A 26,208-nucleotide genomic window follows, 5' to 3' on the forward strand; every position below is an offset into this window, starting at 1 on the left:
AGCCACACGCACATGATGATGACCCTGTACAGTACTACATATGCCCAGTTAACTAGCTCTAAAACTGCAGTAAAACAGTGAGTCCCATAGAACACTGTTTCTGAACACCTGGCAGAAACTGAACCAAAGGCCTTCTACTACCCTAGTGTGAATTGTGTATTTAAAGTGGGGGTGGGGAGGTGCAGGGGCTGTAAAGGTTTCTTCCAAACTTGACTTATTTAATTCCCCTTTGCACTGTTCATACTAAGTTTAAAGGTTTAGCAATATTTTGAGAAATGCTGATCTAAGTAGTTTACTACAAATCTAGTGTGTGTATACAATAGTTCTGTATTATATACACATAACAAGGATAAACAACAAGGATAAAAGAGAGCAGTAACTTTTTCGGAAACACATACACTGTTCTTACATTTAATATTTTTCATTTCTCAACAAACTCAACCTTCCTTAAAGATTTCTGAAGACTTGACATTCTTGCATAGCTTTCCCTAAACCAGAAAATGGGGATGGGCTATTCTTTCATAGTGAGAATCAGAAATGATTCTGGACTGGGATACTCACATTATCATTAGTACAAATAAACAAGTGGGCCGTATTAAATATAAGTTACTAATCAAGGGCTTTGTATTAACCTCTCAGTTTCATCATAGGGTGGGTGAGGATGCCTCAATTATTGCTCTAGTAGATGTCCTGTCTTTCAATGGATTTTGAAAAGATAAATCATTTAAAATTATGTTTACTTTTTCATTATCACAACTAAAAATATTAATTATTTTCAATATTCATATACATAAATGCGAACACTTATGAACAAGTCCAAACAGCCTATCCATAGAGATGGGTAAGAAATTTATAGCACTTTCTTTTATTGAAATAATATTCAACTGTTAGAAAGAATGAGAAAAGTTTATATGGGCTGATATAGAACAATTTTTATTTTATGTATATGAAGTAAAATAAAATAAAAATATCTATATAAAATAAAAGTATCTAAGTACAAAAAAATGTAATATAATCCTCTCATTTGTGTTTCTCAAAGAAAAGTGGCAGATGCCGCAGGATGGGTAAGTAATATGCATAAAAAATGGTTCACTAAAAACTGAACGGAGATGGTCTTGATTGAAAATGGAAGGGTACTGTTTTTATTACATAATCTTTAGAACTGTTTCTACTTTTTATAATGTCATTATTTTATAATAACAAAAAATTAATAATGATTCTAAGGCTCACAATCCTTTATGTTATGATTTTTTAACGAGTATAAATAGTATATATGTATAGCGTACCAAGAGCAACATGCAGCTTCCAGAGAAAGCAGGAATTTCTTGGAAAGATTTTGCTGGCATAACAATGACACTGAAATACTTCGATAATCTGCAACTAAAGGTGGCATGCTTTTCTAAACACTCCCTGTCTTCATGAAGCAAAAGTCTAAAGACAGAGCAAACAACATGTACAGTATCATGTTCCACAGGGTTTAGGGTAGAAGCTGGAGTGGGTGGGGAGGTTTTAGATGGAAGGACCACTGAGAAGATGGTATCTGAGTCACAACTGGAGAGGATGAGTGAGCTTGCCATGCAGGGCAAAGAAAAGACAATCCCACCGATACTTCTGAACTCCCAAAAGGCTCAGGAACTACAGAACTTCGGTGATGGAAAAGCATGGGCGAACATGAAGTTAAAAATAAGAGGACTGCTTGAACGACTGTTTAAAAAGATTGAGGCCCTGGCTGGGAGGCTTAGTTGGTTGGAGCATCGTCCCGTACACCAAAAGGGCGAGGGTCTGATCCCTGGTCAGGGCATGTATGGGAGGCAGCTCACTCGCTCTCTTTCTCTAAAATCAATAAACATATCCTTGAGTGAGGATGGAAAAAAAGAAAAAAAAAGAATTAGCCCCTCTTTTCCTTCCCCTTCCCCATTCTGCTTATCATGTTGACACCCCTCCACCTAACCCGCAGAGGAACTGCCCTTCTTAGCAAAGGGCTACACAGAGAAATGCCAACTGGGGGACACTGCAGCTGAAGATGAGGCATCGGACTGAAGATGGAATTCAAGCAAAAATTTATACAACAAATATCAGAAAACCCAGTTATCTTCTGCCTCCAGAGCTCCAGAAAGCTAGCAGCTAAGCCTAAACCATCCCATTCCAGGTACTGGAGGAACCTCTGACCAGCTCCCAGGAGAAGATCCGACCCGCATAGTTCAGACAATACGCACTGAAGACCGCGGTCAGGAAGGTCCCTCCATGAACACTGGGCTTCCCATCAGCTGCTTAGTGCCTCAAGAGTGAAACCTGTTTCAATGAACATCTGAGGAGAAGGTGAAACTAACAGAAAAATGTAGTTTGAAGGAAAGAAGAGATCATACAGAAACACTTTTAAAATATATGTATATTTAATATTCTCAATAGTGGAAATTGCAGAGTTGTAAAAATGCTGGGCCTAAATCAAATATATACTCAAAATCAGCAGTTAACTGTTTAAGCCCTTTTTCCCATCTTCTTTTCTAGTCACTGGCAATCTACAAGATTAACAGATAAACTTAGATATGCCTGGATCATTACCCAGGATTGATCCACCTCCTTTCAGAAGAAAGAAGCCTTTGGTATTGGATTGCATAGTCTGCAAGCTGTTATTTCAATCAATGATTACCCTTCCTTCCTGAATCTTCCTTCTCAAATGAAAATTAGATTGTGGCTAAAAGTCAAGCTCAGCTAATCTTCGCATCTCTTGGCCTCCTTAACCTCCTTTTATTATGGTTTCTAACACGAGAAGAAAAAAAGGCCAGTTCTAGAATTCGTTTTAGAGGTAGATTAAATTGTTTCAGCAAAAACCATTCACATTTGGGCTTCATAGTTTACTGTGTACCTAACCACGAGACAGGCCGGCCTCCCCATATCTAACATTCCATGGGGGCTACTTTCTTTAAAGTGACCGTGCAAGAGGTTTATTAGGGAATTCAAGAGCGTCCTCTTGGGTGGATGTTTATTACCTAAAAGGGTACAGAATAAACTTCAAAATAAATAACATCCCAATAAATGCATATGAAGCTATAATAAAAATATTGTGACGAGATTATATTCAATGTATTTTCATCATCTAATCTTATCTACACACACACAATCTACCCAGACTTGGACATACATGAAACAAAGTTGGCAGAGACCTGATAAGAAGAAATGATGCAGGTGTACAAGAGTGTAGGGAGTAAAAGCTGTAAAATACAGTGGGAATTTTCTCAGCCTCGGTTTGTCCGAGATCACAACTTTGGGAATTTTCCTGCTGTGTTAGAAAGAGTGAGCTGGAACACTTCTCCTGAACTATGATGATGGGGTAGAAACACCTATTTTTCTGATGGAAATCCTCACCACTATTCACCATAATTTTATAATCTCATCTTAGATTACACAGCATGTGTCTCTGAAATCAGCCTTTAAATGAATAAATATAATCAGCACCAGACTAGTATCCTGAAAGAACTATTAAAAGCTCTGTTGACATGTTTTGTTAGGAAAACAAAGGGCAGACGGCACAGCAATGTTCTTAAGGCTGGAGTCAACCTAAAATGCAAATCTTTGCTAAGTACCATCTGCCATGGGCAGTGCTGCAGATACGAAGGTGAGCAACTCCTGGCTGTTGGCATCAAGTAGCTCACTCCAGAGGAGACAAACATACGAGCAAATAATATTGCAATGTCAGAATCTAGAAGTATGAACAAAACACTATGGTAAAGAAAGACTCATTTAGTTTAAGGAGAATCACTATGTTAAAGGGCAGAGCTTAAAAAAACAGAGCACACATCATGAAAAGAGAATTGTGAGACATTATACAAATTGTAAGAAGATTGTGAAGAGGCTGGAATAACCCAATAAGCACCCGAATTTATTCCATAGCAATGAAAAGTGAGAAAGATTTTTAAAGCAGAAAGGTGCTATTTGTGTATTAGATGAAGGAAAGTCTGCGTAAAACAAGGAAAATGGAAAAGCAATGGACCACTTCTTGACTGGTTAGAAGGCTCTTGCAATGGTCTAACATGACAGAACCCGACCCTGAGCGAGGGCAGCAACAACAGCATTGGAAGAATAAGAAAGGAGAAAGACGTAAAATTAGGTAATTTCACTCATATTTTCTTTTAGTATTTTTGCTCTCAAGAGCTTCATACTAAAATTCCTTTAAGAATATAGTCTTTGAGAACAGACAGGACCATACGCACTGCACACTTTTAAACATTTCTGAAGCCAGGAGATGAATTTGGCTCTTGTCAAATCATCAACTTTCAGAATATTCTAGATTTTCCTTTATTTCCTCTTATATTTTATCTGTCTCAATAATTCCTATGGCAACATCTAGTTTTATACTCCGGTGACCTGCAGCACTTAACAAAGTGCATCATGGGCTTCCTGGCAGGATGGCAGCATAGGGAAATGCTGTACTCGCCTCCTCTCATGACCACGTCAAAATAACAATTACAAAAGGACCATCACCCAGAACCACCTGAAATCTAGCTGAACAGAGGGGTTCTATAACTGAGGATATACAGAAGCAGCGTCAAGACTGTTGGGAGGAGCAGAGAGGCAGAGCAGCTGGTCCCCCAGCCAAACGTGGCAATTAAAAATCAGGAGGGACATTTCAACTGCAGAGGTCCCCACTAGGGAGAGAGAGGCCCCAGCCCCACACCATGCTTCCCAGCCCAAGAAAGAAAAGTTCCCATTACTTCTGGCTATGAAAACCAAAACTTGCAGCTGAGTGAGACAAAGGGCTTCTGGAGTCCCAGGCCTTCCTCTTAAAAGGCCATGCACAAACTCACTTGATGGCAGACTCATTTGCTCTCAGCTCCAGCGCTGGAGCAGCAGCCCAAAAGGTGCCCGGAACATACAGTGAAGAGCTGGTTTCCAGATATGAGCTGCAGGGGTAGACACAATTGCTGGCAGAAGCCATTGTTCCTTTGCAGAGCACTCCCTACAGACCTAGGCAGATGTTCTAGCTGAGTCTCCATCAATCTGGCTAACAGTGTTTGCCCGGCTGTGGTGATTTCCTGACATTTCCTTGTGGGCCCACCCAAGCTGCTTCCAGTGTCTTTTCCATACATGCAGCCTGTCTTGGTTCATGTTGTGGGCTTTTCTAAAGCCTCTAAGAGGTTCACAAACTAAAGAAGCAGTATCTGGCCTCAGGGTGACCCAGAACCTCTTGCTAAGTGGCCTTAGGCTCGGCCTTAGCAGCAACCAGCTTTGGTTCATAGTTTGACCTCACCCAGACACCTCCACGCCCAGCCCAAGTAGCAACCATTTGCAGATCGCTATGCAGCTCATGACACTTGGCTCCAGTCTGGCCACAGATGGTGGTTGACCTTCGGGTGCACCTTCCAGGAAGCAGCAGAGTCACTACACCCAATGGACAGCTTCAAACCACATTGAAGCACCACCTAACTACCTCTACCAGCAACACATCCTCACAGCTGATCAGCCTGGAGGTAAGTTCTTCCCACTGATGCACCAACAGCGATCAAGGCTAAAACCCAACAAGCAGGTGCACACAGCCCACAAAGGGATGAGGAGTGGGGATGGGTGATCAGGGACACCTACTACATAGGCCATTGACTGTACCAAGACCAGGAAACACAGCAGTTCTACATACTAACAAACACCGGGAGGCTGCCAAAATGAGGAGACAAAAAAAAACATGTCTCAAATTAAAGAACAAAACAAAACTCCAGAAAAAGAACTAAACAAAATGGAGACAAGCAAGCTACGAGATGCAAGGTCAAAACATTGGCACAAACATGCTCAAGAAACTTAGAACTTCAACAGTATAAAAAAGGACATGGAAATCATGAAAAAGAACCAGTCATAAATGAAGGATATACTAACTGAAATGAAGAATAATTTACAGGGAATCAACTGCAGAATAGATGAAACCAAAAATCAAATCAGCAATTTGGAATATAAGGAAGCAAAAAACACCCAATCAGAACAGCAAAAAGAAGGAAGAATCCAAAACAATGAAGAGAATGTAAGGAGCTTCTGGGACAACTCCAAATATACCAACATTTGCATCATGGGGGTGCTGGAAGGATAAGAGAGACAGCAAGAAATTGAAAACCTATTTTAAAAAATGACTGAAAACTTCCCTGATATCCCTGGTAAAGGATATGGACATCCAAGTCCAGGGAGCACAGACAGTCCCAAACAAGATGAACACAAAGAGGCCCACACCATGACACAACCTAATTAAAATGTGAAAGGTTAAAGCAAAGAGAGAATATAAAAAGCAGCAAAGAAAAAGCAGTTACCATATTTTGCTGTGTATAATGCACACCCATGTTTTTGGCCCAAACTTGCAAGAAAAAAACTTTTGTTTTTAAATTAATTTTTAAAATTTAGCTATATTTAGAAATAAAACTGATTACTGTATTCCAGGGTATTATTTTGCATACAGATATTGTCATTGTTTTCTAGAGTTACAATATTAACAAATAAGAATAAAAGAATTAAAAACATTTTTATAGATACAGAACTAGGACTACCAATGTATAATGAGAATCCTTATTTTTCCCTCAAAAATCTGGGCAAAACTGTGTGCATTATACAAAGCAAAATACAATAGTTACCTACAAGGGAGCTCCCACAAGACTATCAGCTGATTTCTCAATAGAAACTTTGCAGGCCAGAATGGATTGGCAAGAAATATTCAAAGTGATGAAAATCAAGGATCTACAACCAAGATTAGTCTACCCAGCAAAGTTATTATTTAGAAATGAAAGACAGAGCTTCACAGACAAGAAAAAGCTACAGTAGTCCATCACCACCAAACTGGTATTATAAAAATATTAAGGGAACAAGAAAAAATAGATAAAAAATATGAATAATAAAATGGCAATAAATTCATGTCTATCAACAATTTAAATTCATATGACATAATGCCTCCAAGCAAAAGACATATGGAGGCTGAACAGATAACAAAACAAGACACTTACCTATGCTGTCTACAAGAGCTCACTTCAGATTGAAAGCCAAACACAGGTGAAGTAAAGGGATGGAAGAAATATCTCATGAAATGGGGAGGGGGGAGGCTGGCATAGCAATACTTACTTAAAGCAGACAAAAGAAAGTTTAAAACAAAGGTTATAACAAGAGGAACAGAATGACTCAGCAATTCCACTTCTGGGTATTTATTCAAAGCAACCCAAAACACTAAATTAAAAAAACATATGCATCCATATGTTCACTGTAGCATTATTTACAACACTCAAGATATGGAAGATAAGGGAGGACTACTGTAGTAAAAAGCTGTCTAGAAAGCTATAATAGGTTCATTGATCGCCCTCCCCTTTTTACATAATTTTTAATTTTCAATTATAGTTATATAAGTTAATATATAACTTATATATAGTTAATATAAGTGTCCAGCAATAAATGAATGGATAATGAAGTTGTACATACACACACACACATTGGAATATGAGTCAGCCATAAAAAAAGAATAAAATCTCACCATCTGAAACAACATGGATGGACCTAGAGGGTATTGTGCTGCGTACAATAAATCAGGCAGAAAAAAGACAAATGCCACATGATTTCACTTACATGTGGAATCTAAAAAACAAAATAAACGAATAAGCAGAACAGAAATAGACTCTCAGATAGAACATTTTGACAGTTGCCAGATGGAAGGGTGGTTGGGGGATGATTAAAAAAGGTGAAGGGATTAAGAAGTACAATCGGTAGTTACAGAATAATCATGGAGATGTAAAGTACAGCATAGGGAATATAGTCAATAATGTTGTGATAATCATGCATGATATCTGATAGGTACTAGATTTACTAGGGAGATCACTGTAAGTTATGCAAATGTCTAATCACTGGTTGTACATCTGAAACTAACATAATATTGTATGTCAACTATAATTGAAAAATAAAAAATTATGTAAAAAGGGGAGGGCGATCAATGAACCTATTATAGCTTTCTAGACAGCTTTTTACTACAGTAGTCCTCCCTTATCTCCAATTTCACTTTCAGCAGTTTCAGTTACCTGTGGTCAAGAGCAGACCAAAATGTTACATAGAAAATTCCAGAAATAAACAATTCATACATTTTAAATTGTGTGATGTTCTAGCAGTGCAATGAAATCTTGCGCTGTCCTGCTCTGCGCCACCATGGATGTGAATTACCCCATTGTCCAGCATATCCATGTTGTATATGCCACCTGCCCATGAGTAGCCATCCAGGTTATCAGATCAACTGTCATAGTATCACAGTGCTTGTGTCTAAGTAACCCTATTTTATTTAACAGTGGCCCCAAAGTGCAAGAATAGTGATGCTGGCAATTCAGATATGCCTGAGAGAAGCCTCAAAGTGTTGCTTTTATGTGAAAAGGTAGGTATGTATGGGGAAAAGATAGTATATATAGGGTTCAATACTATCCCTGGTTTCAGGCATTTAACAGGGGTCCTGGAACTTATCTCCCCATGGATAAAGAGGGAGGTACTATACTAACCTATCTCAAATTTTTAAAGACTATTTTTAGAACAGTTTTAGGTTCACAGCAAAAGTGAGAAGACAAGAGACTTCCCATAACTCCTTAGCCCACACATGCATAGTGTCCTCCATTACCAGTATTCTCCATCAAAGTGGTACGTTTGTTACCACTGATGGATCTACACTGATTCAGAATCATCCAAAATCCACAAATTACATTACAGTTCACTTCACTCTTGGTGCTGTATGTTCTACGGGTTTGGACAGGTGTATAATGGCGTGTCTCCACCCTTACAGTATCATGCAGGGTACTCTCACTGACCTAAAAACACGCAGTGCCCTGAGTATTCACCCCTCCACCCACACCCGAACCCAGGCAACCACTCATCTTTTTACTGTTTTCATAGTTTTGCCCTTTCTAAAATGTCAAATAGACGGAGTTATATAATATGTAGCCTTTCCAGATTGGCTTCCTTTAAAACTTTTTCAAGCATATTATCTTCTTTGCAAAATGTGTATTATATTGGGTAATACAAAAATTCAAGAAAATATTTCAGATTTAGAGGTCAGCTCTACTCACCAAGGGTTCAGCCATTACAACTTCAATTTTCTTTTCAGCTTGAACAGCAAATTCTGCAAAGAGGCTCTTGATGACATATTCACCAGGCTTGACATCTGGGTCAATCGTAATGCTTGACATGATGATATTCCTTTTCCCCGATGTGGAATGAAAGTTGGAAGAAGCACAGTACTTATTCACTTTGCTTACTGGTGCTGATGCTAAAAATAAGACACAAAAGAACTCTACTTTAATAATGAACTATTCAGGCCTGCTATACTGACCCTACTTAATAAGCTTGCTATCCCGAAACTGCATTGAGATCTCCCAATCTGTATGACCATACTCTATTTTTCTGTACTTACTCTTGCTGCCTTCTAACACTTCCCAACATAACTTTAATTTAGTTACATGTCTATTATGTATTGTTTTTCTGTCTACCCACTAATGTGAATTCCATAACAGGGATTCTCTTGTCTTTTTAGTTCATTAATAAACCCCAAGGACCATGCCTGGCATGTACTAGGTATATAATAAACAGGCACTGAATAAATGAATTCTAAGCAAAAGTCGCATGCAGTAAAGGAAATAAAACATATGTGAGTAAATGAAACATGGACGGGGTTAGGGGTTGAAGTACACACTTTGGAGAGCATGCTCCACAAAGGCCTCATGTAGAAAAGCTACCTTTGAACTCACACATAAATGATGAAAAAGAGGCAACAAGGCAAAGCGCCAGGAACAGAGAAGGCTGAAAGCTGAGTGTGAATGTTTGAGAAACAAAAAGATGACCAGTATGGCTGGAACTCAAGGGATGAAGTAGAGGCAGAAGCAGTGTGAGAGGAAGTTGGATCATTAGTCAGGGATCAAAGTTTTAGAACTTCATAATATATTAGATTTTATTCTAAATGCAATTATAATTCTGTGTGAAGTATTAAGTTGGAGGTGGATAGGATCTGGCCTCTCCCTAAAAGATCTCTCGGGACCCTCTGGAAAATGGATCGAAAGAGGGCAAACATACAATCGGGGAAGCCGTTGCAGAAGTCCAGATGACATGGCCATAGCTCGGGCTAAGAGGATGGTAGTGGCATAGGAGAGAAGGAAAAGAATCTGAGTTCTGTCATATGTTAGTGGGTTTGATACCAAGGTGAGGGAAGGGAATTAAAGATGACTCTGTTTTTACATTTAAATCACTCAAATATAGGTTTGACAGTGGTGCCATTTACTGAATTAGGGAGGACACTGTGCGTGGCAGACAGCACGTTGCACCAGGTGTGGCACGAAAAGGGCACACACCACTGTGTGTGACTTACACTCACCTGTTCTGCTCTCTCGACTGCCGGGGCAGACTGCCTTGGATTTCTATCCACAGACTATCCTCCCCTCGTTCTGGCAGGCTGCTGCATCACACAGACTCTCTCATTCTCTAACGACAGCTTATGTCATCCCCTTTGCCCTAGAATGTTCATGGAGAACTTGCAAGAATGTACTCTCCACCTCAACATGCTCTCCAGACATGGCCCTATCATGTGCTGTCCTATATGTAAACCCTCTCCTTGAAAAGGAAACAGAACACAATTACTGAAACAGTGAATTTCTGTCTACGTGTATGTGTCTATGTAACTATAGGACAATCAACTTGCTCTAAATTCATACATTCCAAACTCATAAGGAACTGTTCTGTCAACTAAAACAACTCTACCAAACATCTTGCCATACTATAACTCTACCATACTATCTTGATAGTATGTATCAAGATATAGAAAGGTGATCTGTCATAACTCCAATAGAAAATTTGAGAAAGTAATACAAAGTCAGGTTATAGTAGTCATTTCTGAAAAAATAATTTATGAATTAAAAAAACTCTTTGAAAGACATAAATTCCAAACACTTGACTTCCTTTCATGCCCTATTCATTATCCTTGTTTATTCACTAATATTTGCACAGAATTTAGCATTTTCCTCCAAGGTTAAGATGAAAAATTAGTCACATAGGATGATTATATATTTTTAAATCATCTAAAATATTATAAATTATTAACAATGCACCTCAAATATCTCTGTATCACATCAAATTAAAGTATAACATATTGTATTCTTGAACTGAAATTATGTAAAAACAATTAGAGACAAAAATTCGCAGTCCTTTGAACACAGTGCACACTATTTATTTTAAACAATGACCTACTTGTTGACTCCGCTTCATGATCCAACATTGTGTATTATAAAGGAGAGAATCTATTAACAAATGTCATTGTGGAAAAAGATCTTAAATTTAAAAATGTTATTTTGGAACATCAAGAAATCTCTATTTTATATCATTATGTTGGATAACCCCACAGAATCATTTAAAAAGGGTATTCAGTTTCCAGAATTTTAACTTATATTTTAGAAATAAAAATGAAGATGAAATATATTCAAGACTGACTTAAGGATGTAGACATAAAATGTATCTTTTCCTTTAATTAATTGTGTAAGCCTTTAATTAAAGACTCATAAGATCATAACAGTTACAAAGGTTTCTCTGGCTGTAACTTTACAGTAAATGTAACTAACCAAGAAGTCTTATAATAGAACTAGGTGCTTAAATTCTAGACTTTGAAGAAGCGTAAACGTTTAAATTGACATTTAGCCTTTGAACAGTCTCTTCAAAATGAAAAATTTTAGTTAAAAGATCTCTCGGATAACTCACCTTTTACTGTTTTCTACTTCAAAAAAGCATAAACATAAACTAAGCATAAATATTCCTGCATGTCATAATTGCATATTACAAGAAATCTGCCAATAAAGACAAAACTTTAAGAAAAACTTATATTTATCTTACAAATAGATTTATTTTCCAAATGTCTACATTATCTCCCAAATAAACATAATTCAAACTTGAAAACAATCAAACTTTGAAAATTACTTTTAAAGAGTTCATTACTTTCACCTCCATCCACAAAGCCCTAGTGAAATCAGAGAAAGACCTATACCTCCAAACTGAAAACTGGACAAAAGACGTGAATAAGCAAGTTACAAAACATAAAATAGGCCAATACCATGAAAATAATACTTAACATCACTAATATTGTCTGCTTGTTTAAAACCAAACAAAAATTAGATAACCTTTTCATGTATCAAAATGGTTTCCCCCAATTTTGTATTTCACTATAATGTTCAGCTTTTGTGAATATATGTGAATTTTTCTCCTACTCTGGCTAATAGTTAGGAAAAAGAGATGATCACACTAAGCCAGGAAAAAAGCTAGTTTTTGCATAACTGTGTAGAATAACTTGATGTCACTTAACTGCCTGAGTTAAGTATTTTATAAAGTTAAATAGTAATAATTATCTACAGGCTATTATAAAATTTTGAAATTTATGAGGGAATAAAGTCATAACTGGTAGACAACAGTTCTTAAGAACAAAACTCAGGCATTGAATTACAATTTGTAAAATTCCAATGTCATATTAAATACTCCTAGAAAATAAATCTATTAAACTCTAACTGATAATTGCAAGACTAAAGCACACCCTGACCAAGGTGGCTTGGCTGGCCTGGTTGGGCATCATCCTGCAAAGCGAATGGTCTCCTATTCAATTCCTAGTCAGGGCACATGTCTGGGGTGCAGGTTCGATCCCCAGGCAGTGCACATACGAGAGGCACTCAATCAGTGTTTCTCTCTCACATCAATATTTGCTTTGCTTTATCCACCCCATCCCCTCTCTCTAAAAATAAACAAAATTTTTATTAAAAAAAGAACAAAGCAAGACCTGAGTAATTAAAATATGGGTATTAAAAACAAGCATATTAGCCCTGGCTGGTGTAGCTCAGTGGATTGAGCGTGGGCTGCGAACCAAAGTGTCACAGGTTCGATTCCCAGCCAGGGCACATGCCTGGGTTGCAGGCCACAGCCGCCAGCAACCGCACATTGATGTTTCTCTCTCTCTCTTTCTCCCTCCCTTCCCTCTCTAAAAATAAATAAATAAATCTTTTTAAAAAAACAAGCATATTTATTCTTTCTTAAAGTGTAAATAAAACTAACATGGCATTATTTTAGAGAGCCAACTCTCTAGCATTGTACTTAGAATACATAATAAAACAATTACCATCTTTTTCATGTCCATTAGACTACCACACAATAAATTTAAATTCAGTTAAGGAAAACAGACAAGTGAGAACAGACATATAAATGCTAACCTGATTCATCTTTGGTTTCATTACTCTATAGCAGCCATTTTCAGCCTCTTTTTCTGCCTTCACTATATTCTTAAGCACAACACTAACCAGTAACAGCCCTCAAAATACGTGCTAATTCTCAACAATTGGGGTATTTAAGATAAGGACGGGTAGGGACCAGTAGATGTGATTTAGTAAGACCCCTATAAAGTCTGTGAAAACAGCCTGCTACCCTTTCACCCCCAAGGACTGGTATTTATTAATAAAAATTATTAGTTTATAGTCACAATCTTACATATGTACTTGCATACTACATGTATGTATCTATGTATAAGTCCATATCATGTAGAAATGTAACAAAGTACCATACAATTGCTTACTATTCTAATAATTATTACTTATAATGGCTAAACAACAATTTTGATGATCACATAAAAAGAAAAGGCTTGAAACAGGAAACAAATATAAAAATATCCCAATTTTAAAAACAAAAGCAAAATTCTTAGTTGAAAACACAAGCCTATTCCCAGCAAGTTATTTTGCGAATATCAACAAACTGACTCTCAAGTCTACATGGAAAGGCGAACAACCCAGCAGAGCTCGTACGGTGAAGGAGAAGAAGAAGAAAGCTGAAGTCCTTACAGGAGCCGAGTCAAGTCAGTGTGGCACTGGCGGAGGACAAGACAGACCAATGGGACAGAAGAGAAAGCCCAGAAACAGACCCTGTACGAATACAGTCAACTGGACTGAACTTTGACAAAGGAACAAAGGCAATCCATGGGGGAAAGAGGCTTTCAACAGATGGTGCTGGCATAACTGGACACACACAGGCAAATTTTAAAAAAATCTAGATACAAGCCTAATTTTCACAAAAATTAACTCAAAATGGATCACAGATGTAAATTTATAATGCAAAATTAAGTCTAAATGTAAAATGCAAAACCCCCTGAGTTCCCAGAATATGAGGAGAAAAATCTGGCTTCTCTTAGGCTTAGTGATATCTTCCTAAATACAATACCAAATAACATCCATGAGAGAAAAGTTGATAAGTTTATTAAATTTAACTTCAACTCTACTAAAGATACTATTAATAGAATGAAAAGACAGGACAGACTAGAAGAAAGTATTTGCAAAACACATATCCAGTATCCAAAACATATAAAGAATCCTTAACACACAAAGAATTCTTAAAACTCAACAGTAAGAAAATAAGCAACCCAATTTAAAAAATGAACAAAACACTGCAACAGACCCTCACCAAAGAAATAGCAAATAGGATATGAAAAGATGCTCCACATCATGTCACTAGAGAAATGCAAACTTAAAGAACAATGAAATACAACTATACACCCAATACAATGGCCAAACCAAGACCACCGACACCACCACATGCTGTGAGGACTGTGCAAGAACGAGCACTCTCATTCATTGGTGGTGGGAACGCGAAACTATACGGCCACTTTGGAAGACAGTTTGGGGGTTTCTTACAAAACTAAACATACTCATACCACACAACCCAGCAACTGCACTCCTTGGTATTTACCCAAAGAAATTTAAAATATGTCCACACAAAAACCTGCACACACACATGTTTATAGCAGCTTTATCATAACTGCCAAAATGCTGAAGCAATCAAGATGTGCTTCAGTGGGTAACTGGATGTATTTTGTTATATCCAGCACTTAAAAAAATAAAATGGAATTTTTGAATCATGAAAAAACTTGGAGGAAACTTAAACACCTATTACTGAGTGAAAGATGCCAGTTGGAAAAGGCTATAGAATGTTTGATTCCAACTATGGAACATTCCGGAAAAGGCAAAACTATGGAGACAATTTTAAAAATCCGTGGTTATCCGGGGTTCAGGTTGGGGGGAGGGAGAAAGGGTGACTGGGAGAACATAAGGGACACTTTTTAGGACTGTGAAACTCTTCTGTGTGAAACTGTAATTGTGGATTCATGTCACTATACATTTGCCAAAACCCCATAGAATGGACAACACAAAGAGTTAATGTGATGCAAGGTGTAGACACCAGGTGATTACAGTGTTCCATTGCAGGTTCATCAATTGTTTTAACAAATGTACCACACACAATGTTAATAACAGAAAAATGGGGGCCATAAGGAGAGGGTACATGGGAACTCTACTTTCTCCTCATATTTTCTGTAAACTTGAAACTGCTCTAAAAACTGAAGTCTATTAATTTTTATAAACATAAAAATGAAAGAAAGAAAGGCCTATTCTTTCCCTGTCAGCCAGAACCAAAGGTGCCTGGGAAGAGTCAAAATAAACAACAGCTCCAGCTAAAGCTTAAAACAATAATATACTTGGCTCAAGCTCAGGAAAAGGAAACAGTTTGTAAGTCAATTAAAAATAAAATGTCAAAAACACAAATCAGATTCTATGGTTGACAGACTGAAAGTAGCAACAAAGAGAGCACAATCAGTATTCGGGAGTTAAGTGCAAATTTCAGCTTCTGGAGAGGCCAGTTGGGTTGATGTACCTTTTCACTGCCTGTCCAGAGAAACACTGCACATCTGAGAGCAAGTGTATCTGAAGGAGAAAGAGAGGATATAATGGTGTGTTAACTGGCACAATATGAAAGCATCACTTGATGACTTTATTGCACAAACACAATTTGCTATAAAGCAAGGTATACCTCAAAATTCCTTCATGAATGAAGGAAACTCATACCAGACACTGTTCATATCTGATGGAAACAAAACATTAATTAACACTTTATTGAGGTAATTTTGCATATCATCTCATTTTTTTCCTAACAAATCTATTCTCATTTTCAAGTGATACACAGGTAAATGGCTTTTAAAAAAAGTCCTGATTCATAGTGTTTGCCCCTTTCCATTGCCTATTTACTTCCATCATGGCTGATTTCAAGCTACCAATGGTTTAACAACCCACTGGTAAAATCCCTGTTAGACTGAGGTTTGAGATCCAAATACCACTTTTGTTATCCATTTGTAAGGAGAAATTGACTCCTAATTAAAGTCACTTGCCACATCAGGTCCTGAGTTTCTAAGAACTTTCAGATCAGTGGCTTTATTTTCTCCAGAATGGCCAGGTTTTGATATATCCATTTTTCTCCTTTAAATGTCTAGGCTATTAACATACTGCTTGCTTAGAAGAACTATTTCCCAAATCAAATATTTTGGCTGCATCTTAAAATTCATTCCCAAAAAAACAGGCTAGGAAGAAAAGGCTTTCCCATCCTGATTAGGTAGGTATATTTTTACTCATTTTTAAACTTTTTTTTTAGTTTTATTTTCCATTTAAATCTGTCATCCAGATTTGATTATCTTCAATACACACACAATAAAAACAGTCTTATTTTTTCCTCCAATATTTAATCAATTTTTCTGAGTTCCTTTACTGAAATTGTCACTAATTTCATATTCACTATCATAAGCTAAAGCCAGACTCAGATGTGCTTGCTATTTTGTTCATTACTGATCAGTTTTGCAACAGTAACATACTTTTAATTACTGTAGCTTTATAACAGGTTTTATTATCTATTGGTATAAATGCCCTGTCATCTTCAGCAATTTCTTGGCTACTGTCTTCCACTTATACTTTCAAGTTTATGCATATCTTTGCAAGTTAATTAGGAAAAAAATGACATCTTAAGATTCTCATCTAGAACCTGGCTTACCCTCATTAATGTATCTTCCTTTGTATACTCAAAGAAAAACGTGCATTTTCCTCCATAGTGCGGTCTATCTAATTCTTATTAATTTTCTTAGTAAATACTTCATTTCTGTTCTATGTGAATGAAACCATTTTCCTCACTTCTCAGTCTAATTTTTCTGCTTCTGGTTGTATTTTAATGGATAAAAAAATTTAAACTTTTGCTTATTCTTTGGACAGCTGTTCCTAAAATGTTTATTTATCCTAGTCTAAACTATTCCCATTGAAAACAGTTTCTAAACATAGAAGTCCTATGACATCTTGGGCACATTTCCAATTTTTTAACTTGAAGTCTGCTTCAGAAATATCACTTCTTATAAAGCTCAAGAAAAATGATCTATCATCTGAACAATCCATTATTCACTCAGCTTGAGTCTTTTGAGCCTTCAGAAGGTCAGCTAAGAAACTATTCAGAAAATCTAGAAATAATGTGGTATTTTTAAAAATGTGCATGAACCTAGGAGTCAGGAGACCAAGGGCCCTTGACTTGACTGACTACTTTGTAACATTATAATCTTGGTCAAATTATTTAACCTCTGTAAGCCTTTGCTTTCTCTCTAAAAAAATAAAAATAAATAAATGATTTGAATTATATCTCAGCCACAGATATGTATCAGAAGCAACAAGAAAGTTGTTTTCATTTTTGTTCTCCTCTATTCCTCTCATAAAAAATTTTCACTGCCAGGGGGAAAAGCTATTGTGGCAAGCTTTTCTCCTCTAGGCAGACCGGAACCTGGGGATCAGCACAGGGTAAGACTGAAGTGGAAAGCTGAACATCAGAATCCTGTAGGACCTCGTCCAGCAAACGTATCTAGCTGGACCTGGGCCTGGGGGAGGTAAGCAACTGCATATAAATGTGTAGCTATCTTTTACTTCTCAGGGGCTGAGCAGAACCTTTAAGTAGGTGGCCTGAATCCTCTATACCCCTGAGGCTGAGGGGATGGGAGAAGACAAGGAGGAGCAAAGGGGCTTCCTCCTAGTATCTCAACTGGGAACCAGCAGAGGCTGAGACTGCTTTCTCTTCCCTCACCCTTAGGGTTACTCTTTAAACTATGTATGGTCCATGCTTAATTAGCAGACAGGGAAACATAATTGCACACTACTGGTATCCAGCAGCTAGTGACAAAGAAACAAAGTATGTACCAAACACCAGCAGCAAACATCATAGGCTTCAAAACACCAAACCTATTTCAATTAAAAACAGAAACTAAACAATGATACTGATCGTTGCCTTACCATTCAACAACATCCTGGAAGTTATGGAATTATGTAAGTAAATACAGGAATACCAAAACATTAAATCACTGTTATAAATATTGAAAAAGAAAACATGACACTTTCTATATTAACTAGCAATAACCACCTAAAACTGAAAATGAGTAAAAATCTATTCACGAATATAAAACAGGTGGGGATAAATTTAGTAAGAAAAGCACAGGGCTTACATGGAGGAAACTACAAGATCACATTAAAAGACATAAAAGAAGATTTGAACACAGAAAGACATAATTTGTAGATGGGAGCATTATAACTGTCAATTCTCAAAAAATTAATATATTAATTACTACAGTTCCAGTTAAGATTCCAATACTATTCTGTTTAGGTTGTGTTGAGCAAAACTATCTTAGAATATACATGGAAGAACAAATACCCAGAAAAGCTAAAAAAGTTATTTAAAAAACATTTTCTAAATCAGAAAATATAACTATAATCATAATGCATTATAATCATCAAAACACTATATCAAAATATAATATGACTATATCATAATAATGTAACAGTAATCAAGTCAGTAAACATAAGTGTTGATGAATCAGATTAATGTAAAAGATTAGAGCACTCCTCAAAATTTCCAGAATTCAGCATGGGCAAAATCAGAAGGATGAGAAACGTTTATTTAGTAATAATGTTGGAATAATTGGTTATTCATCTGGAAGAAAATATATTATATTCAAAAACCAAAGTCCAGATGAATATGAAGTTGAAAGTTTTTATTTTATTTTATTAAAGATTTTATTTATTTACTTTCAGAGGAGAGGGAGGGAGGGAGAAAGAGAAGGAGAGCAACATCAATGTGTCGGAGGTACATGGTTGCCTCTGGCACACGCTTCCAATGTGGACCTGGCCTGCAAGCCAGGCACATGCCCTGACTGGGATTCCAATGTGTAACCTTTCGGTTTGCAGGATGGCCCTCAATCCACTGAGCCACACCAAAGTTAATTTAAAAATTAGCTTTGAAAGTTAATTTTTAAAAAGTCTCAGAATAAAATTAGTAGTCAACATGTACAATCCAGGGAAGAAGAGACCTTTAGCCAAGATAGAAAACCCAAATTATAAAAAGAAATGAAAACATTCAACTAAATAAGAATTTTAAACATTTATAAAGCAGATGATACCATAAACGAGAAAAGACAAAGTTGAACAAAAATATAATATAGATGACAGAAAATATAAAATATTCAAACAGCTCTTACAAATTAACAAGAAAAAGAAAACAATAGAGAAAATTTGTCAAAAGATACACTTAGGCAAATCACATAAGAACAAGCGTAAAAAGACAACATATAAAAAAAAAATTCATTCAAAATCTGTAGTACCCATAAAATGCAAATTAAAATAGCAATAAGCTTTCATTTTAAGCACACCTGACTGGCAACTATTAAAAAAATAATCAGATCTCTTGCTGGCAAGGTGCAGGGAAACTGAACACTTAACACGTTGCTGACAGAAGTGTTTCATCCACCTGAGTACGATCCAGTGGGCTGGACAAGGATGACCATTCCAGCCCTTACAGCAGAGCGTCACAGATATTAATGTCTTTGAACTTCAGGCTCTCCACGCCACTGATAGTAATTCAGCAATGTATGACCTACCCCACAAGCAGAGCAAAAGATGGTCTGCCAGCTCAAGCATTAATACCTACTTGGCATATTTCTCATCGTTAAATTAATAAATTGGCAAACATAAAAACTCATTTCCATCAGACTGTTAATTACAATTCTACCTGCTGAGTAAGATTTCATATCCACTCTCAGTCTTAATGTAAAGTCAAGTTTTCTGACTAGTCCCGGTTTGCTGGCTTCTCTGGCAATTCCTCAAATCAGAATCAAACTCTTTGGAGTGAGGCCCAGGTATCTATATGTTTTGGAAAACTCCCCATCATGCCTCTAACCTGCAGCCACGGTGAGAACCACTGCCTTCCACGCATCCTTCTAAAGTGCAACAGCAGGTTCTACACAATGATTTTATTTAAAACTTATTTGGATCATGAAAAGCTTCAAAAACACCACAAATAAGGAAACCTATGTATATAAACCCATCAAGCAGTTCAGAGTGTTAAATAAAGACACGTCAGAGGCAAAGCTCTAGGAAGCAACATGAAGGATCAATAAAACCATTCAAAAACCTAGTTTTAAGAAGTTCCACATGGTTCTCCCAGTTCTTACTGGAAGCACTGAACTGCGTTTTCCCGCAGGGTGCCTGCCACTTCACCACATGCACTGTGCGTGTCCCAGGCTGCACATCTCGGAGCCCTGCCAATCCTCTGCCTGACTCTCTAGCCATGAGGTCAAAGGCTGAGGTTTCAACGACGTTAACTTTAGAACCACCCTTGATTCCTCCCTGTGCCTTACATTCTGCATCTAGTCTAGTCATCAAATCCCACCACTACTGAAGTAACCCGCCCTTTCTTCTGCATAGCTAAATTTTAGGTTCCCATTCTAATAGTAGTCTAGTAAACACCTGAAAAATCTTCCCTCACAGTTAGCACTGCCTCTAAGCAAATGAAATAACTTCACATAGCAGCCAAAGTGGCTACTTTCCATCCGAACCACACTAGGCCCTATACATCAAACCATGGTAATACCATGTGTCTCCATACTCTGACAAAAAATGCACTATTACACTTAACACCTGGCGGGGGGGGGGCGGGGGGTTGGCTAGGGGTGCCAACTCCCATGCAGCAGAAAATCTGCGTGTAATTGAAGTCCATCCTGTGCATGTGGGGACTCCCATCACAGACTGAAAATATGTCCTAACCTTACTTTCAAGATGACTACGGCCATTTTATTGGCATTACATTTTCTTCTCTTCTATAGGTTCCCTATAATAAGAATCACTCATTCATATATGGTTGCAAAATTTTATGTGAAGCTTCTTTTTGTTTAATTTCTTCTTCTTTTCTAAGACTCTTACTTTCAGAGCAGTTTTAGGTTCAGAGCAGAATTGAGAGGATGGCAGAGGTGTCCCATGTACCTCCTACCCCTGCGCATGCGTAGCCTCCCCTAGTACATCTGCTGCAATTGAACAACCTACACGAACACATCATTATCATCCAAAGCCCAGCCTTTACATTAGGGTTTACTCTTTTCTTTCTACATTCTATAGATTTGAATAAATTTACTCCCCTTTATAATATCACCCAGAGTAGTTTCACTGTCCTCAAAATCCTCTATGCTCCTCCTATTCATCCCTTCCTCTCCCTAACCACTGACAACCACTCATTTTTCTACCATCTCTTCACACACTTCTGCCTTTTCCAGAACGTCATATGGCTGGAAGCATACAGTATATAGTCTTTTCAGACTGGCTTCCTTCACTCAGTAATATGCATTGAAGGTTCCCCTAAGCCTTTTCACAGCTTAATAGCTTGCTAAATTTGAGCCACAGTTTACTTACCCACTTACCTACTGAAGGACATCCTGGTTGCTTCCAAGTTTTGGTAATTATGAATAAAGTAGCTATAAATATCAATGAACCTTATTTTAAATCAAAAGATCCACTTAATGTATCTAATGTAAACTTGAACTTGTTATTATGTTATACTGTTAATATATTACATGTTAATAATATTAATTCATACTTCAATTTTCATGAATGCCTTTGTTAACTACCTTCTGTACCACACGAATCAATAAATACTACTGAAAATGCAGCTTTCAAAACAATTCATATGATTTTCTACTGTGAACTCTCATCACATTTACAATTCATCATTTTCTAGTAGAAACATGTCTGACAATTTAAAGTTTGGCTTCTACAGCTTTTCCCATTCAAATGAGTTTCTCCTTAAATCTGTTTTTGTACCTTTAAAACTTTACTTACTTTAGCAAAGTTTTTTATATTGGGAAATAGCATGCTTAATGAAAATGTGCTAGCAAACCAAAAACAAACTGTCAGAAATTCCATGAACAGGCAGTGTTCTAGGACATCATGCACGAACACATTAGAAGGAAGGACCAAGAAAACACATCCCATTCCATCCTGCAAAAGGCCAGCAAACTATGTCTTAGCAACGTGATGAGATTGTAAACATTGCTACTTTCAGAAAAGAAGTCTAAGACTTTGGCCAGCAGGTGATTTAGGGCCTAAACACTATAATAGGCCAGATATCTGTCTGGTGTCATATTCAAAACATTTAAAATCAGTGCAGAAGAACAGCCAGAACAGCTTCTGACTGTGAACACCAATGCAACCATGAGAATGCATAATGGCTGAATATCCATAACGTTTTGGGTAATGAGAATTCTATGAAGGGTGGTATATTATGGTATCTAAACAGTATGATAACAAGTAAAAAGCTCCAGGGATGTCCAAGAAAGAACAACAGGTATGCCAGCAAACAGATGTATAATGCAAAGTTCAAGAACAGGAAATAGGTAGACATTTTCTAATCCCATGTGGATTAAACCCAACTTCCTAGGTTGGTTTAATCATTACAAAGGTTAAATCGGTAGAATTTAATTCTCACGTGTTGTTTTTGGATGAGAACTTCATTCTCTTGAAGGGCAAAGCAGGGTCCCATATTTGGAAAAAATGGAATACCAAAGAGTTGGACCAAATAAGGCCAAGGAAGGAAGTAATACCAATTATCAGAGGTGGAGGCTTTGACACAAGAGTGGGAAGCAGTACTAATGTGCTGAAGAATAAAATCAGACCAAAACTTTTAATAGGTTAGGGTGATGCTGAGTCATCTGGACTGGTAAACTAGGGCTCTCCCGATCTCATCTTCCCCATAGGCTTGTACCCAGAGTCTCATATGAGACTAAGCATACACATGACTACAAAAGGTGGTACAACCTGGGAAAGGTTATGACATCAAGGGTTAGGGAACATTGGATCTGTTACACTGACCTTTTTGAATAGTCTCGCACCTACGAATACTGTGACCATCCACATTTTCATGATTTCCAATTTTCTATATCATTATTAATTTGTCTTTATTCTAAAATTCGCCAATGAAAATCTTTAAAACCAATCATAGAACCAAATACTTCGTGAGTTAGATAATCAGCTGTACTTCCCACAATACAAAATGTTTAATCTTGAAGATCCAATGTCTCCCTTGTCAAATGAGGTAAACCTAGCTTAGGAGTTAGATTTTCTTTTTTTAAAATGGATGGAGCCCATGATTCCTAACTTCAGTGATATCTGGAGCTAAAAACTCCAAATTTAGGGACTATCACAGAGTTCATACTGTTTGCTTATTAACAGCATAGTTTTAAGTTGGCTCCACGGCCCAGGCACCATATACTAAAGCAGATGGATTTCTCTGAGGGATGACAGCATGGGCATTTTGCCAGTAAGCAACAGGTGATTCTCTTCTATAACAAGCAGAACTCTCAAGAGATACATCTCTGAAACTAATGTCAACGAGAATATAAATTACCCTATCCATTCATTTTATAAAAATCTCCTTCAGAACCCACTGAATGTGAGAATGTATTTGCCAATAATCATCTGATCCCAGGTTAATTTCCAAATTATATAAAGAATTTATGCAACTGAACACCAAGAAGACAGACAACTCAATTTAGAAATGAGCAAAGGACTTGAATAGACAGTTCTCCAAAGAGGACATACAGATGGCCAATAGACATATGAAAAAAAAAATGCTCAATGTCACTAATCATCAGAGAGATGAAAATTAAAACCACGATGAGATACTTCACACCAGTCAGAATGGCCATCATCAATAAATCAACAAACAAGTGCTGCCAAACAAGTGCTATGGAGAAAAGGAAACCCTAGTGCACCGCTGGTGGGAACACAGACTGGTGCAACCACTGTGGAAAACAGTATGGAATTTTCTCAAAAAACTAAAAATGGGACTGCCTTTTGACCCAGCAATCCCACTTCTAGTACTATATCCCAAAAAACACAAAACACTAATTTCAAAGAATATATGCATCCCTGTGTTCACTGCAGTGTGATTTACAATAGCCAAGATCTGGAAAGAGCTAAGTGCCTGTCAGTATATGAATGGATAAAAATGTTGTGTACACAGAGGAACTAAAGCAGCTCTGTCTACAGATGTGGGAGTATTATGCAGCTGGCAACAAACCCAACCTCATGATTAAGCCTGTCGGAGTCACTGAATCAGCCTAAATAAAGACTGTGCACAGGAGAACTACCCCTCTACCTGAGCCTCAACCTTCGGGGGAAAGGGAACTAGATAACACACTTTTTACTTATTTGTACAGTATCATGTCACAGCTGGGTGACAAGTAATGATAATAGAATAGCACAGCCACAGCTGCTTCATGCATGAGAGGGGGAGACGCCAGAGATGGGAGACTGCTGTTCTACAAGGAATCTCCACAGAGTTCTGCAGCAACCAGTGGGGCCCGGCCTGGAAGGGCTGCTCTCCCTTGGTCTTCCGCGGGACGGTGAATGTGGAGGGGAGAGCTGCACCGTCCAGCCATTCTGTGGCTCCACAGCTTGACTGAGTCTTCTCAATTAATTTTCTCTTTATATTCTGGGTACTGGAGCTTTGAAAAATGTTTGCTTTCTTTCAGGTGTTTTTATTTGTGTGAAGTATACAAGATTCTCTTGAGACAAGGTTTTAAGCTAAACTGTTGCTCCTTGTTTTAGTTTCTGAACTCTACAGATTAACAGCAACTTTGCTGGTGTAGTCTTTTTATAGGTTTTTACAAACCACTTGAGCCGTAAAAATAAAAGCTGTGTACATTTACACAATGGAATACTACTCGGCTGTAAAAAAAAAAAAAAAAAAAAAAAGAACACTTTAGCATTTGCGACAGCATGAATGGACCTGAAAATTATATGCTTAGTGAAATAAGCCAGTCAGAGAAAGACATATATCACATGATCTCACTTAGATATGGAATTCAATGAACAAAATAAACTGACAAAATAGCAACAGAGAATCATAGGCACAGATGCATGGAACAGACTGACAGTTGTCATAGGGGATGGGGCTTGGGGGTGCTGGATGAAAGAAGGTGGAGGGCTTAAGCAAAAAAATATATATATATACATATGCATATATATATGCACATATTAAATACATGGACACAAACAACAGTGTGGTGATAGCCAGAGGGAAAAGGGGTGGGGTAGGTAGTGGTGGGCAAATGGTGGGGCGGGGGGGACAGAAGGGACTTGGCTTGGGGCAATGGATGCCAGATACAGTGTGCAAATGATTTACTGAGCTGTATACTTGAAACCTGTATGGTTTTGTGAACCAATGTCACTCCAATAAATTCAATTTTTAAACATCTTCTCCATCTCCTATATCTAACCCAAAACCTATTATTCCTACCTCTTAAATATTTTCCACATCCATAATTAAATGAGTTAATATTTGTAAAGCACTTAAAAGAGTACCTACCCATCTGGCAGGCATTATATACATGTTTGCTAAGTAAAGAAATAACATTTCTTCATTTGTTCAACCTTCATCTCACATCTGGTCTACTTAGACAGCATCCTAACTCATCTCCTTGCACACACTGCACCTCTCTCCTCCCCGCTCTCTGCCCCCACCCCAGGAAAAATGTAGTCTGATGCAATCACTGCAATCACGAAGTACATCAGTGGTTCCCCATTTGTTTTAGGTTTAAGGCCGAAATTCATAACGAGGTCTTCAAGATGCCCTGCGGTCCAGCACCTGACTACCTTCTCAGCTCCACCCCACACTTGCTCCAGCCAAACTGGCCGTATTTCCTCCAGCCTCCAGCACATGCTATCCCTTCTGGCCACCCTTCCCCCAAACTGTTAACTATTTCTTCCTTCACTTTTTGCTAAGTACCACTAAATCAGAAAAACCTTTACACTGAAAAATGAAGGATGAATGGAAGTTAGATAAAGGATTTGGGTTTGTGCTTTTTTGTATGAGGGGGTGTTCTTAGTGTACTTTAACTCACCTGAGCCCCAATTTACTCTTCTATAGAAACAGGAATTTCTCAACTGACGAATGAACTAACAAAATCTGGTATACCTGTGAAATGAAATCCTACTCAGCTGTACAAAGTAATGAAGTACAAGTACATGCTACAAATGGACACACCTT

The 26,208-nt window shown here is 37.6% G+C and overlaps 1 protein-coding gene across 16 annotated transcripts in view; it reads right to left on the bottom strand.

Moving 5' to 3' along the window:
- The window catches only part of FRYL (FRY like transcription coactivator), a 241,791-nt gene that overhangs the window by 124,568 nt on the left and 91,015 nt on the right, over positions 1-26,208 (bottom strand). For 15 of the 16 annotated variants that reach the window (XM_036020307.1, XM_036020304.1, XM_036020313.1 and 12 more), the window contains one exon: positions 9,054-9,253. In XM_036020307.1, the coding sequence (XP_035876200.1) occupies positions 9,054-9,173 (120 nt within the window). In that variant the 5' untranslated portion in view covers positions 9,174-9,253. The remainder of the gene's footprint in view (positions 1-9,053; positions 9,254-26,208) is intronic. The other variant, XM_036020309.1, reaches the window with a different exon arrangement.

The sequence above is a fragment of the Phyllostomus discolor genome, chromosome 1 (assembly GCF_004126475.2).
Source record: "Phyllostomus discolor isolate MPI-MPIP mPhyDis1 chromosome 1, mPhyDis1.pri.v3, whole genome shotgun sequence".
NCBI lineage: Eukaryota > Metazoa > Chordata > Mammalia > Chiroptera > Phyllostomidae > Phyllostomus > Phyllostomus discolor.